The sequence below is a fragment of the Heterodontus francisci genome, chromosome 7 (genome assembly GCF_036365525.1).
Source record: "Heterodontus francisci isolate sHetFra1 chromosome 7, sHetFra1.hap1, whole genome shotgun sequence".
In the NCBI taxonomy this organism is placed as follows: Eukaryota; Metazoa; Chordata; class Chondrichthyes; order Heterodontiformes; family Heterodontidae; genus Heterodontus; species Heterodontus francisci.
Window position 1 is genome coordinate 76374999 of NC_090377.1, and position 15172 is coordinate 76390170.

Consider the following 15172-nt stretch of genomic DNA (forward strand, 5'->3'; position numbering starts at 1 on the left):
ATAAAATGTATATAATAATTAAAAGCCAGAGAATTTTCTCAGCATGAAAAGTCTTTTGCTGTTCATATCATACTATAAAAAAAATCAGCAGCAGTGCAAGATAAACCATTAAGTCCTTCACTGCAATATTGTTCGAAGACAATCCTCCACACTTATTAGACTTACAGTTTAAAATAATGTAAAAGCAATGATACTTCATTATAACTTACTACACTGATCATCTGTGCTTGAATGTCAGCTGAGGAATTATAAAAGAATCTCAAGATTGATTAATGGGTTCATACAAAGAACAGTTTAATTATTTCTTTGACATTCAATTTTCAGTAAAAGACATAATGGGTGGCATGCTTAACGACTTTGCTTCTGGCTAAGATACAAAGGAGGACTGAGAAAAGTTAATGCATTTTCAAAATCCATTAATATCAGTTCAAGTGGAGTCTACAAGTCTCCACATAAAGACAGAATAAACCACTACATTTCTTCCAAGGTTTGAAGCTAAAATCATACTGGTATTATGTCTTGGGTTAATTCTCTGTTTGACAAAGAGGCATTCTCAAAACAATATGCCAGAAGTAAAATACAGGATAACAAATTTTATGATACAGATTACATAATGTTATAGCTGCCTTGATAATTCCATAAATGGAAAAACATTTCACAACCTACCTGTAGTTGTACGTTTGTTGAACTGAGGTCTTCTGCCTTTTTTTCAAGAGATTGTACCCATACTTTTCTCTTTTGTCTGCACCTTGAAGCAGCTGCTCGGTTACGCTCTAAAAACTTCCGCCTCTTCTCATCTGGGTCTTCGTTCATTGCTCGCCGCCTTCTACCACCACTGCTCTGAATCTGTTGTGTAGGCTGGCCTGGGGAGCCCTGTAATGAAACCACCATTCAATCAGCTTACTGCAGAATCACAGTTCTCTAAAATTTAAACTCAAACCTCATTAAAGAAATCTTTTTAAACCACGGTACACTTTTGTTCTTGGTTAGCTTTTAATTAAGAAAACACTTCTCAAAATTAGTTTTCAGGCTCAGCCTGTAAGCAATAATTCAAGTTTCAAGGAAAGGACAGGCTACTCAAAATATGAAAACTAGAAATGCTAAAAATCTGAAATAAGGAGAAAAAAATCTGTATATTTTCTCTCTTTACTGATGGAGCTGCTGTGTATTTGCAACATTGCATGATTTTATTCCACTGTGTGTAATGTTGTACATCTTAGCCCTTACCAAGGTAATATCCGTGTACCTGCTCATAAATAAGAAACATTAACATGAGGTAAAAAATTGCAAAAGAAATATCATATAGTTCCCTCTAATGACTCAATTGGTAACTCAAGTGTCCATTGTGGAATTGAGCCATAAAAACCAGGCAGGTTCCCTGTGTAAAATTGACATGTTTATTTCTGAAGCTACAGAGGGCATGGCATAGATTTTTAAATTTATATTTTTAATGGTTAGCATATTTAACAAACTGTCCCAAGTGTGATTCCTGATCTGTATTGAGTTATGATTTCAGCTGGGTGGATGGTAGAGACACTATATGTCTCCTCAGCATTGCTGAGCTAGTGTGAGAAAGATGGGAGGAAATTAGTCAGGGCTTCTACTTCTGACTGCTCACCAGTAACCCCTGGTGAAAAATATGTGTAGATGTTAGATGAGGAAAGCACCACAGTTTGACTGCAATGCCATCCCAGTTGAGCAGCCCACTGGCAATTACTGCTTAAGCAAATTAAACACTTGGATGGGGTCCATGAGATTGGCAGTCACCATTGGAAGTTTACCCTAGCAGGAGTGAGGCTAGAAAATTTAAAATCAGCTAACTGTAACTGAACCAAACCATAACGTTTTCTGGCATATTCGCCAACATCCATCTCGGTAGCCAGGGCTTTGATCACAGGTGCCAATGCTTGTACGCTTATCTAGATCAGTGCCAAACAAAATCTGTGTCCAAAATCTCACAATTCTCCGTGTTTCTACAGACACACTTGAATATTAATACTCAAATAAAGGCTGCATATAGTATTTTATCCAAATGTTTTAATCTGAAATCCATCACAAGAAATTCACAGGTCTCCACCCTCCAGTTTTCCTCACTTACACTAGATGGCACTCTACTGTATATCAGAACATAATTCATTGGTAGAGGAAAAGGAAAAACAAAATTTGGTAATATTTTGTTCCTCACTAATAATCGTCCTACTGTTCCTTTATATTACCGGATACTGCATTATTCAGTTGAAAAAATCCTCTAAATTTCGCATTTATGTTGTGCATGATGATATATATATGGCATTTATATATGGCAATTGTTAATTAAAATTTATTCTCAAATTTAGAAAAATTACCATTAAAAGCATAAACGATATTAGTCCGATGTTCTTTAAGTGGAAAATACCTATCCTATATGACAAGCTTAAAAACTATGAGGAAAACAGGTTTGAATTAGGATAATATGAACATGCATGTTAAAATTTTTAAATGAATAAAGGAACAGACGAGAGTAGATATACAAATCTTGAGACAGTGGGAGGACAAATTAATAAAGCTATGTGTCAGCTGTGGCTCAGTTGGTAGCACTCTTGCCTGTGAGTCACTCCAGGACTTGAACACAAAAATGAAAGCTGATACATTTGGGAGTTGCTGTCTTGCCGATGAGATGTTAAACTGAGGTCCCATCTGTTTTGTCAGGTGGACATGAAAGATCCATGGCACTACTGCAAAGGAGTTATCGCTTGACCAATGTTTACCCCTTAATCAACATCACATAACCAAATTATCTGATCAAACATTGTTGTTTGTGGGAGCCTGTTGTGCACAAATTGGCTGCCAAGTTTCCTACAATACACAGTGACTACACTCCAAAATTACTTCATTGGCTGTAAAGTGCTTTGGGAGATCCTTTGGTTGTGAAAGGTTCTCTATAAATGCGAGTCTTTCTTTTTATTTTATGCTGTTAAAAAAAAAACATGGGGCTGAGGTTTTACAAATAGGAACAGAAACAAAGAGATAATGCTAAACTTATACAAGTTATTGATTTATAAACATAAAAATAAAGGGGTAGTCAAAGTAAGGCTGAGGCTGATTAGGGGCCAAAACAATGTTCTTGTGGAGGCAGAGGACATGATTGAGGTATTAAAGGAGGAGATAGTAGTGATATTGGATAGGATAATAGATAAAAAGAGGAGGTACTTAAAAGATTGGTAGCACTCAAAGTAGAAAAGTGACTAATTCGGATGGGATGCATCCTAAATTATTGAGGGAAGTAAGAGTGGAAATTGTGGAGGCTCTGGACACAATCTTCCAATCCTCCTTAGATATGGGGGTGGTAGCAAATGAATGAAGGATTGCAAATGTTACACTCCTGTTCAAAAAAGGGAAAGAGGGATAAACCCAGCAATTACAGGTCTGTCAGTCTAACTTTGGTTGTGACAAACTTTTAGAGACAATAATCTGGGACAAAATTAACTGGCATTTGGAAATGTACAGGCTAATAAACAAAAGTCAGCACAGCTTTGTTATTCTTGATTGAGTTCTTTGATGAAGTAATGCAGAAGATTGATCAGGGCAGTGTTGTTGATGTTGTGCATATGGACTTTCAAAAGATGTTTGATAAGGAACTACGTTAATAGACTCGCTAGCAAAATTGAAGTTCATGGGATTAAAGGGACAGTGGAGATGTGGATATCAATTTGGCTCAGGGACAGAAAGTAGAGTGTAATGGTGAACATTTGTTTATTTTTAGACTAGAGGGAAGTATACCGTGGTGTCCCCTAGGGTCAGTATTAGGACCACTGCTCTTTTTGATATATATTAATTACCTGGACTTGAGTATGTAGAGCATAATTTTGCAGCTTGCAGAAAATAAAATTCAGAAAATGTAGAAAACACTGAGCAACATAGCAACAGACCTCAGCAGGACTTAGACTGGTGAAATGGACTGACACATGTCAAATGAAATTTAATGTTGGGAAGTGTGAAGTGATACATTTTGGTAGGAAGATTGAGGCGAGGCAATATAAACTAAATAATAAAATGGTAAATTGATAAATGGGACAATTTTAAGCGGGTTCTTGTGTAGGCAGAGGACATGGGTGAGGTACTAAATGAGTACTTTTCAGCAGGAAGAGAGAGACCTTGGGGGGTGTAAGTACACAAATCTTTGAAGATGGCAGGACAAGTTGAGATGGCTATTAAAAATTCAAAAGGGATTCATGGCTTTATTAATGTGTTTTATGTAGGCGACGGGGGTCTCAGCCACCAGTTGAAGAGCTGGCAAGAGCCCCGCGTCACCGCCTTTCGCGAAGGTCCGCCACATCATGTGCCAATCAGGCACTTAAGACCCCGGCAACAGAAGTCCCGGCTGCTGAGAGCTGCCGGCTTCTGATTGGCTGGCAGCTCGTACTCAGCAGCGCCACACAGGCGGTGGCTGCTACTGGTAATGCACCCACCAGAGGCCTAGGATCGTCAATGGACCCAGGCCACAGGTGAGTCATGGCAGGAGTGGTTTCGCGGGGTAGGGGTTGCAGGGGAGGGGAGGGGAGGGGAGGGTAGGGCAGTCGGCAGCAAGGGCAGGAGTGCGGCTCTCAGCTGGCCCCCACCTTCCCAATGCCGGGTCCCTTGATCAGGCACTAAGGCCTTTGAACAAGGAACCCCCGATCAGCGTCCCTCCCCCCCCCCACCCACCCCCCGCAGGAGCTGACAAGCAACCCACAAGGGTTTGTTCGTCGTACTCCCCATGTGGCGACAGGCCCACCCGCTGCTGGGCTAATACCGGTGACAGCGGGATGAGGCCCTTAATTGGGCATTAATTGCCCCTTAAGGGCCACAATTGGCGGCAGGAGGGAAGGCCATCCATGGGCCTTTCCGCCACGGACATAACTGGGGTGGAGGCAGGATGGTGGCGGGGTCCCCACCCGCCACCATCCTGCCGATTAAATGCTCTCCCCGCCTTCAAACTCGACATGGAGCAGAGCATAAAATCCAGCCCGCAGAGTACAAAAACAAGGAAGTTATGTTAAACCTTTAAAAAAAAATTAGGTCTCAGCTACAGTATTGTGGTCAATTCTAGGCAAAAGGCTTTAGGAAGAATGTCAAGCCTTTAGGGAGGGTGCAGAAGAGATTTACTAGAATAGTACCATATATGAGAGACTTCAGTTATTTGGAGAGAATGGAGAGGCTGGGGTTGTTCTCCTTAGGGCAGAGAAGGTTAAGAGGAGATTTGATAAAGGTATTCAAAATCATGAATGACTTTGAGAGATCTGATTCTAGTGGCAGTAGGGTTGTTATCCACAGGAGACAGATGTAAGGTGATTGACCAAAGAACCAGAAGTGACTCAGGTAAAAGTTTTATGCGGTGCACTGCTGTGATCTGCAGTGCACATATTGAAAATGTGGTGGAAGCAGATTCAATAAATACACTAATAGAAAAAAATTACAGTGCTATGGGGAAAGGACAGGGGAACAGAACTAATTGGATAGCTCTACCAAAGAGCTGCTACAGGCACAAAAGGCCAAATGGCTCCTTTCTGTGCTGTATCATTCTATGATTAGGCCACACTGTGTCAGGGGTTTGGGGTGGGCAAGGGTGTCAAAGCCATGGGTTGTAGAAGTGATATGATACTAGGAATGAAAACTTAGCTACGAGGAGAAACTTGAGAAACTGTGGCTTCATTAGAAGGCTAAGGAGAGACTTGATGGAGGTATTCAAAATTAAGATGGTTTTAGTAAGGGAAATCTTTTTAATTCTTTCATGGGCGTCACTGGCAAGGCCAGCATTTGTTGTCCATCCCTAATTGCCCTTAATAAAATGAGAAGTGATCAGCAATTAGTGTGCATAAATTTAAGTTAATCGTGAACACAATAAAATGAGGTTAAGAGAATTTTTTTTATAGTTACTTTTACACAGATGTTTGTTAAGACATTGGACATCCTTTCAGAAATATGGGTATAAGCAGAATCCAAAATAACGTTTAAAAGGGAAGTGGATAAATATGTAAAGAAAAACATTATAAGTACCTGGGGAAAAAAACACAAGAATGGGTTTAAGTGGATAACTCTTCCAGAGTCCTAACAGGATTGAAGGACCAAGAGACTTCCTTCTGTGCTGTAATAAAATGATTACACATTCTTATGCAAAATGTATTTACTTTCATTCATTTACAGAGAGTCACAGAGTAATTTATGGCACAGAAGGAGGCATGTTGGGGAAGGGAAGAGAAAGATTTCTTCACATACCTGCAGAAAATAAGTTTTTTCTTATCTAATATACAAGTCATTAATTTTTATTCAGTGAGGTATTTATAAAACACATAGGGTGTAGTAAAAACCCTGGACTCATCTCTCACTGCCTCCTTCTCTCTCCTCCCCAACTCATCCCACCCCCAACTAGGTTGATCCAAGGGAAAGCCACATTAGTATTCATCAATCCAAGAAATTTGTGTACTAAAGAAGCAGATGAAACTCAAAATAGAAAAGGCATCGAGTCATCTTGGAATGTATCCTAGAATGTGAAGTCAGAGAAGCAACAGCAGCTTCTCTGACCATAATCTTTCAAAAATCTTTGGATAAGGAAGTTATGCTTAAGGATTGGAGGGTTGAAGGAGATAAGTGAATCAACCAGGAAACTGCAGAATCATCCTAATACTGGTATTGGGTAAACTTCTAGAGTCCATTATGACCGAATGTTGCAGACTGACACATTCCAAGGTCCAGGACTACGTGCTGAGGGACGCACTAAAGCTTGGGGCAGCCGCAGCAAAGGCTCAATGGGGAAAGACCACTGTGTAAGGTCCCCCCACCAAGCTGAACTGAGGGGCTGGATCCATGGGAAACCCCTCGAACTGCATCGGGAAAATTTTGTCTCGTGTAAAATGTAAAAATGTATCTGGCACGACAAATGTGAAATGGAAGGGTTGTGAGGCAACTCATGATTGTATTGAAGGAAACTGATCACTTATGCACTGTTTGTATTTTTTGACTTGGTGCTGTTTGAAACTGGTAATGTAATTTTTACAGATTTTTATGAATAAAGTATATTTTAGAAAAAAAAAATTATACTGGGTAAAATTTATATTCACTTGGAAGACAAGGGTTAATTAAGAACAGTTAGCATGGATTTGTAAAAGGCAAGTCACATTTGACAAATTTAATAGAGCACTTTAAGGAAATAAGAGTCCATTAATAAAGTAAATGCAGTGGATGGATTTTTTTCAAAAGTTGTTTTTATAAGGTGCGGCAAAGGAAGCTTGTTGATAAAACTAAGATCCTCAGTGTTAAAGGGACTATGGTAGCAGCATTAGAAGTTGGCTAAAGGACAGGAAACTCAGAGTAATAGGTAACTGATGCTATTCAGTCTGGAAGGATATGCACAGGGATTAGTGCTAGGACTGTTGTTTCCATGTCTTTATTTCTAGACATCCTTCTAATACAGTGTTCAACACTGGTACAAGTTTAGCTCCTTTTGCAGTTAATTTCCTGTGGGGTTGCACATGGGGAGTGAAGACTAAATGTAGTCTTCAGATGAAGTGAGGTTAGAAGCCAGGGGATAATTGGACAAGAGCACACAGATGTAATTCAGTGCCCATTTTAGACATAACTTCTGTTCTATTATTTATATTCCCATTGTAAATGTGGACATAGGCAGTTATAATGGAAACTGCTGTTGTAAACTGGTCACACTGGAAATACACCCTCCTGCCAGTGTTGGTGCTGCAGCATCTTAATTGGGGGTGGGGTTGGTGGGAGGGAGTAATTAGAGCACGACAAATTTCCATTGGCAGTTTCTATTATAAATGTGGAGACAGAAGCTAATGATGAAAAGCACTGGTATTGTATCCAGACTTCAGTATCAGAGTATTATGACAACATTTATGCAAAAATATGAAGTGTGGTTAACTGAAGACTTCAATGCATTCAGGAATACAGAGATGTCAGTAGACTGGGCAGGTCAATGGTGGATGAAATTTAGTTGCTAAGCTTCAATTTCTGTGGAGTAGTAAAACTAGCAGTATTAGATTGAACACCTATTATACACCCTGTCTGATTTTATTTTCCATCGTCTTTAACAGAAAGAAAAAATCAGGTGGGTAGTACAATGAACGGCCAATTTGATACCTCCAGTTAGATGTCCCTGAAAAAATTGAAAGCTATGTCTGAAATTCAATGTGGAAAAATGTGAGGTGATACATTTTAGAGGGAAGAATGAGGAGATGAAATATACACCAAACGGTAAAACTAAATAGAGTAGAAGAGTGATTTAGATGCATTCTTCTTTAAAAATGAAAGATAAGGTTGATAAAACTTTACAAAAAGTACATATGGGATCCTAGGTTTAATACAGTATAGAAGCTAAAGAGCAATTCTTCCAACTGACAAAGCTGCCACAATTCTTCCATCTGACAAAGTTGCCATTAAAGAAGCCTGGGTTTTGTTTCAAGTTGTTTAATATAAGGAGGAATTATTCTTGGATATAGTTTTTGGAGTTGATAACTGAGTTGATAGCTTTAGTACTTTGAAATACAAAGAAATCATTTCCAGAATGGCATGGGGCGCCATAAGAGGGAAATAACAGCAGGATTTCAGCAAGTTTCCTGTCTGGCAACCAGAAGCAAACAACAACACTAAAATAACAAAGTAAGTACTTGATATGATAAATAAAGCTATTTCCTTATTGGCAAAGGACCTTTTGTCAAGAAAAGAACAGGTCAACAAAAAAGAAAGGTTCGTCATTAACAAGCCAAATGCTATTTTTTTAATTTCTGCATAGATAAACATAATAATTGATGCTGTTGTGATTTGTCATTATAGCATTTGTTTGAGGTTGTTACGTACTGCCTTCTTGTGTCTTATAGGTACATAGTTCATGAATTGGAGAGAACGTGGAAAGAGAGAGAATTAGTTGCCCCCAACATTCATACAATTGATAAAAACTTACCTTCACACAATCTTTTGCCTGCTAAGAGCCTTGCCAGTTAGAGAAAAGCCTGCTCCAGAGCTTTCAGCATCAGTTCTGGCCTGTGTAGTATCTTTTGATGTGGAAAGACAATGCAATGAGAGATCCCTCCCCTTCTGTGCCCCGCCCCCCCAAAATAAACTTAACAGGCTGGTTAAAAGAGACGACATTCATCATATGTATTGGCACACAATGTACTGTTTAGTGTCAAAATAGCTAAGGAGGTATGAGTTGAAAAATAGCTGAAACTCTTAGTAGATTCTGTGCTCAATATGTCCAACGAATGCAGGGCAGCAATCAAGCCAGAATCCTTTAGCCAAAAGAGTAGAATAGAAGTCAAACTGTATAGTGTTCTGGTCAGATCACACCTTAAGTACTGTATCCAGTTTTGGTTACCAAGAGACAAGAGTTGACGTTCTAGTTGGAGGGAAGAGCCATGAGGCTGCTGCTTGCTAGTGTCAAAGGTCTAAGTTATGTAGAAAGACTGGAGAAACATGGGCTTCTCAGAATTGAAAGGAGGCATCTGACATGTGATCCTGCAGCAGTACATAAGATTGTAAACTGTATGGAAAAGATAAATTCAGAAAATTCCTTAACCTAAATTGTGGGAGGAGGACATGGGTTTTAATTAGTAAAAACTAAATTTAGGAATTATCATCAATAAGTTCTTCACACAAAGAATGATCAATACACAAAATAGATTCCTGGTTACAGCACTGAAGTTAAAACCTTGGAATCATTTAAGAAGCACTTGGATGTTACAAAAGGAGGACTTTTAGGGTCTTTATGGATGAAATGGCCAAACGGTCTTCCATATCTGTGATTAACTTGTTTGTACTCTTCAAAAGAATTGAAATGTGCTTCTACAGGTGCAAGCAATCTTAAATGTTTTGCAATTAGGTTTCTACCACTAGAATTAATAAAACATAATTAAAATGTCAAAACCGTTTAAGGCTAACATTGCAGTAAACCAGCATGTTGATAGGATGCCCAGAATAATATTTCTTTAATGAATAAAAATACATTTCTTTTTGTAGATACTCAGGACTACTCAAAAGCTCAGCATGGCAGTTTTAAAGAAGTGAAAATTATTGTGTATTTATGAGCATTAAGTTGAAGATCTTCTTTCTTACATACCATTGGCTGAGTAGTGGAAGTTGCAGCCTGCTGTAGTGACTGTGGATGAGTTTCCTTTGTCTGAATCCTCACAGTACCACTTGTTTGACCAATGGTATTATTACCATTAGTAACCTGAGGAAGCTGTTGTGTTAAAGCTGCCTTCAGTCTCTGCAAAAAAAATCAAACCAAACCAGCAGTTTCACTGGTATACCAAAATATATCAGTGAAGATTCAAGAGAATATACAAATACGCAACATCTAAATATGTAGATAACATTAGGCAGATTTTGCAAACGTCTTCAACTAAACATGATTTTACAAACTGTTTACGATCACAATATATTACACACGTGTTATGATAGCATGAAGAGAGTCCATTTATGTATAAAAGAATGTGTTGTATTTTAATTTTTTAAAATCTATTTGTGATTAAGCAAAATGGAAATGGAAAATTTCCATAAATTATACATGGTACCTAACTCCCACCTAGACAGTCATCAATTCAGAATAAAAGTACACTGCCTGCCACTGCTTCAAAATTAGTTTGGCTCGTGCACAGCTACAATGGAAAACATTGGCTTGGTTGGCTCACCTCCTATCCTGAGATAGCATTGACAGTGGTTATAAAGCAGAATACAGCCCAAAGCATCCTGCCCACTTGGATGAAGATGACTACTATGAATATCAATTTAATCAGAAGTGATTTGGGGTGAGGAGGAAAGTGTCAAATTTTGGATAAATTAGATGTTTGCACTGCATTCTTTACTTTTTCTCACCATCATAAACCTTACAATGGAGCACAGTGATTATTTTTACTCTATGCTGATTAATTGCAACCCATGAGGTAAAAAACTGGTTTCTACAGGTAGCGGCAACTTTTTTTTCAAATACTGCAATAGTGAGGCTTTTCCACCTAAATCGAATAATCCTCTCTCCAACCTCCATAAAGCAGTAGTCCATTGGGACTACCTAACCTTAGCAGGGTGATTGTCCATTGCACATTTTAGCACTTTCCTAAAGAAATCAAAACTTTCTAAAAGTAATGTTTGAGAATACCCAGAGGGCAAAGGTTTATCTTCCTTTGCAATACCTTGATTATGGAAATCATATTTAGGTATGTACAAATATTTTGTGACGTCAATAAAACTTAATATTTTCACAGTATTCAGCAATTGAGATGGACATAAAGCAGATGGGGTTTAACTTTCAAACATACTAAACACTATATTTACCTTCAGTTTCCCCACATGATTGCTCATCATGCTATATTCTTCAGACAGAAACACCCTTAACAATATAGGATGGATTTTAATTGCGCGCCACAAATCGCGGCGGCGCCTTTTGAAGTCGGCGGTCCATCTGCATGGAGCAGCTGCCGCTGAGCCCCCATGATATTTCACGCGGGGCCCCATTTAAATGCAGGGCGTGGAGTGGCTGCCCCCGATGACGTAAAGGGGGCGGCTGCTTTGTCCCCGGCAACGGTGTCCGGCGCCGCCATGCAGGCGCCGGTGCCATTTTTAAAAGGGCTTCAAGACCTGACAGATCATTTGACTGTTTAAAGGGAACATTACCTTTACTTTAAATAAAAACAGTAAAGTCTACATCAAAGACCGTCTTCCACCCCCCAATCATCAGACAATAAATTTATTTCCCTCTCCCCACCCACCCCCCACGAAAAACCATTTTTACTTGTCCCAACCTTTCACGCCCAAACTTTATGATCTTTGCCCTTCAATCCCTTCCCACCATCCCCTCAGCCAATGGAATCAGTTTTCTCCACCTCCCCCACCTTCTCCCGACCTGAAAAATTACACTCCTCTCCCCTCCCCACCAGTGTCTCGCCTCAGTTCCCCAAACATGAATCCGGAATTTCGACGTGGGATGGCTGCCTGATCCAGGTAAGTTCATCATCGTGGATTTGTATTAATTTTATTATGCAAATGAAGGCTCCGCAACGGTGGGGAGGCCGCACTGAGGCCTCGCCGCCGCAGGTAAATGTGGCGGGCCTTCTTGGCATCGTGGGTCGAGGTGGGCCTCTCCCGGAAGAATTTTCTGGGCCTCCCTGCTACGATCCTCAGCGCCGAAGGGCTAGTAAAATTTAGCCCAATATATCTCCATGACCACTGCCAAGTTCACTGCCTGACAGGTCCACAAGGGGTACAATTTTAGCATAGGAATGTGGTTGTCTCATATTTCCCTCCTAATATGGGATATTCTACTTCAGCCTGGTTAGGAATTAACTCAATCTAACCAAGTATGATTGGTGAACCTGTGTGACCGACAGCTCTGTTTTTCAAATATTAGTGCATATTAATGATAACCTTGTGCCTAAGTAATGTGGTTTCTTCTGTATTCGTTGCAATGTAGATACTGTATTCCCTAATCTGTCATTTTTCTGACTTTAGTAACAAGAACAATACTAAATCAGCAATACAGATAAAATTCATTTCTAGTTTCAGTAAGGCTAATTTCCCTTTAACACAACAAAATTTTGAAACAAAAATAACTATTTGCTTAATGAAGATTTTGCCTTTCCAATGTGCCTATCTGAATCAAAATGATAAGCATTAGCTTCAAGACAGTACTGTTCTTGAAACAGTCTGTAATAAAGATTTTAAAATAAAATCTATTGTTTGATAAAAAGTACTTAACACTAGAATAAGAATTATTTCAGTTATGTCTATAGCAAAGAGGCAAATAACAAAAAGTTTAAAATACAATTCTTGAACGATTATTTTGTCAGTTTGTAATTTCTCAGTGAATTAGATAACTCAAGGAAGAGTTGAAAATAAAAGCTGTGTTTTATTATTCCTAAAATGAGGTGCCCTCCCACCACATCTGCTTAGGTATTAGGAGGCATTGTTGAAAATGTGTTCTTAATAATACACGTCTTTAAGGATTTTAAAATGTTCTTTTCTATATGTGGTATATTTAAATTTGGCTGCAATTTTTTTTAATGATTCTGTTCACACAAAGAAAATCATGCCACTCAAGTGAGCGTAAAATTATGGAATTGCATCTCAACAGATTTTCTGCACTGATGTTAAAAGGATCTGTCTAAATTAAATGTAAAAATTCACATTCTAAAGGAAATTCCACACATTGTGCAATACAATGATTTTATTTTTAAACATTAACTTGTGATAATCATAACTTTAAACTTGTAAGATATATTGTCACCTCCTGATTTTTTTGTTACTACAATGAACAAATAGAGGGAAAACAACTAATCACAACTGCTGGTAGATGGTAGTAAAACATTTGTAAAAGAATGCTTGGTGTAGCATTGAAACCTAAGATTCTCTACTTAGTCCTGCCTACAGAGAACATGGCAGAAAAAAGCACAAGTAAATGTGATTTGTGCTAAAATAAAAAAAGGGTTCTTATCCCTTGATCTGCAGTGCAGTAGTGAAATGATTGACAGCCTAGAACATAAACAGCATAGCTATAGAAAAAGTGCTTTAAATTAGTTTCAGTTAATGTTCCATCTGAATATCTCAAACAAAATGGATTTATATTGCACTTTAGCTTGAAACTATGTGGACAACACCATGTGGTATGAATTGCAAAAGAAGTATCAACAATAAAGCTTGCATTGTTGTATTTTAACAATTGAATTGAATTTGAGCTGTTACTAAAGTTAAGATTACTTTAGGAATACTTTAGAATTACATTCAAAAGCAAAAATATGACTTGCAGCTTTAAATGACAAAGCCTGCAGTCAGTACTCAATGTCTGCAATCATATATTTTTCAGCATTAAACTGAAGAATGTGAAAAGTGAAAAAGTTAAAAGACCACTATTTCAGTTGAATTACGTTTTAACATATTCTGGTTGTTCAAGACTGTTGATTTTGATTGTTCCTTCTGGAGAAACACAAGAGATTTGTGGAGTCTTTTCTTATTATGAAGTTGACCACCAGAAGTTTTAATTTCTAAATTTTATCGGCCATTTAAAACATGTCAGTTTGCAAAATTGTTAAGCACCCTCCAAATCAGTCACTTCATACTTTAACCTTACTGAACAGTGAACTACTTATTTTTATACCTGTAATCTGATTCTGTTCTTCGTTGCTGCACAGCGTCAGCTTTAGCTGTACCAGCAATCATTACATCTGATGACAGTCTTCGGTAGGCTTCACTGCACTACAGCTGTATTAGCTGTCAACTATTCATCTGAATAGACTTTACCAATTTCAGAGTATTCTTTAATTTCATGGATCAAATCAGATTTATATGCAACATAGGATTTTCCCATTTAGATAATATGAATAGTCAAGAATTTTGCCATTAGAGTAAAGGTAGTCACAATTGAGTCAGCATACTGTTTAATTTAATATTAGTTGTGGTATTTCATTGGAAAGAATTTCAGCTCATGTGAAGTATATCCTGGCATGCTGCATAAATTAATTGTAAAAATAAAAATATTTCAAAGAAGAACTAAAAGTCCATTTATTAAATCTTTTAATTGCTAGGAGATATAAGAAAAAGCCTCATTGTGAATATAATTTTAAAAATGCTTCTCCTACTTTCTTTATGTCACTTAACATATGTAGCCCCTGTACAGTGTCATGTGTAAGCCAGCAGTGCAGGCAAGCTTTAAGAGTTGCAAGCAAAGCTAGAGAGATGGTTCTCAGGAATGGATGAGAATGAAATGCCCAGAAAACAATTAAAACAACACTGCTGAAGAATGAATATTTCAAATTGTTCAACATTGTGGAAACACTGGGGGTGAAATTGGTGATAGTGCCGATACTGAATCTGGTGTCCATTTGACACCGTGCCAGATTTTCTTTTCCACTGACTTCAAAACCTGCTATTGATTCTCTACGCGTCTGTTATGTGCGACTGGCAACAATTTTACCCTCACTTTATTTTATCACTGGGTAAATATAACTGCATGATTAGTTTTAAAATTTTAAACAAAATGAAAATCTAAATTAGTTTATTTAAATTCTGATTCATGCAAACTGCCATCAGTGATCTTGCACGGTCAGATCTGTTATCTTCTTATCACCCTCTGCCACCCCCATTGGCTACAGATAGTCATATTTGTTCATTTGTGAAGCAGAATTCCTAAAGGAACTGTAAGCTGTAAAAGGAA

The 15172-nt window shown here is 38.2% G+C and overlaps 1 protein-coding gene across 5 annotated transcripts in view; it reads right to left on the reverse strand.

Annotated features, from left to right (window-relative positions):
* Positions 1 to 15172, reverse strand: part of atf2 (activating transcription factor 2) — a 149774-nt gene that overhangs the window by 14615 nt on the left and 119987 nt on the right. For all 5 annotated transcript variants that reach the window (XM_068035454.1, XM_068035455.1, XM_068035453.1 and 2 more), the window contains 2 exons: positions 10088 to 10237; positions 667 to 873 (listed from right to left, as the gene is read on the reverse strand). In XM_068035454.1, the coding sequence (XP_067891555.1) occupies positions 667 to 873; positions 10088 to 10237 (357 nt within the window). The remainder of the gene's footprint in view (positions 1 to 666; positions 874 to 10087; positions 10238 to 15172) is intronic.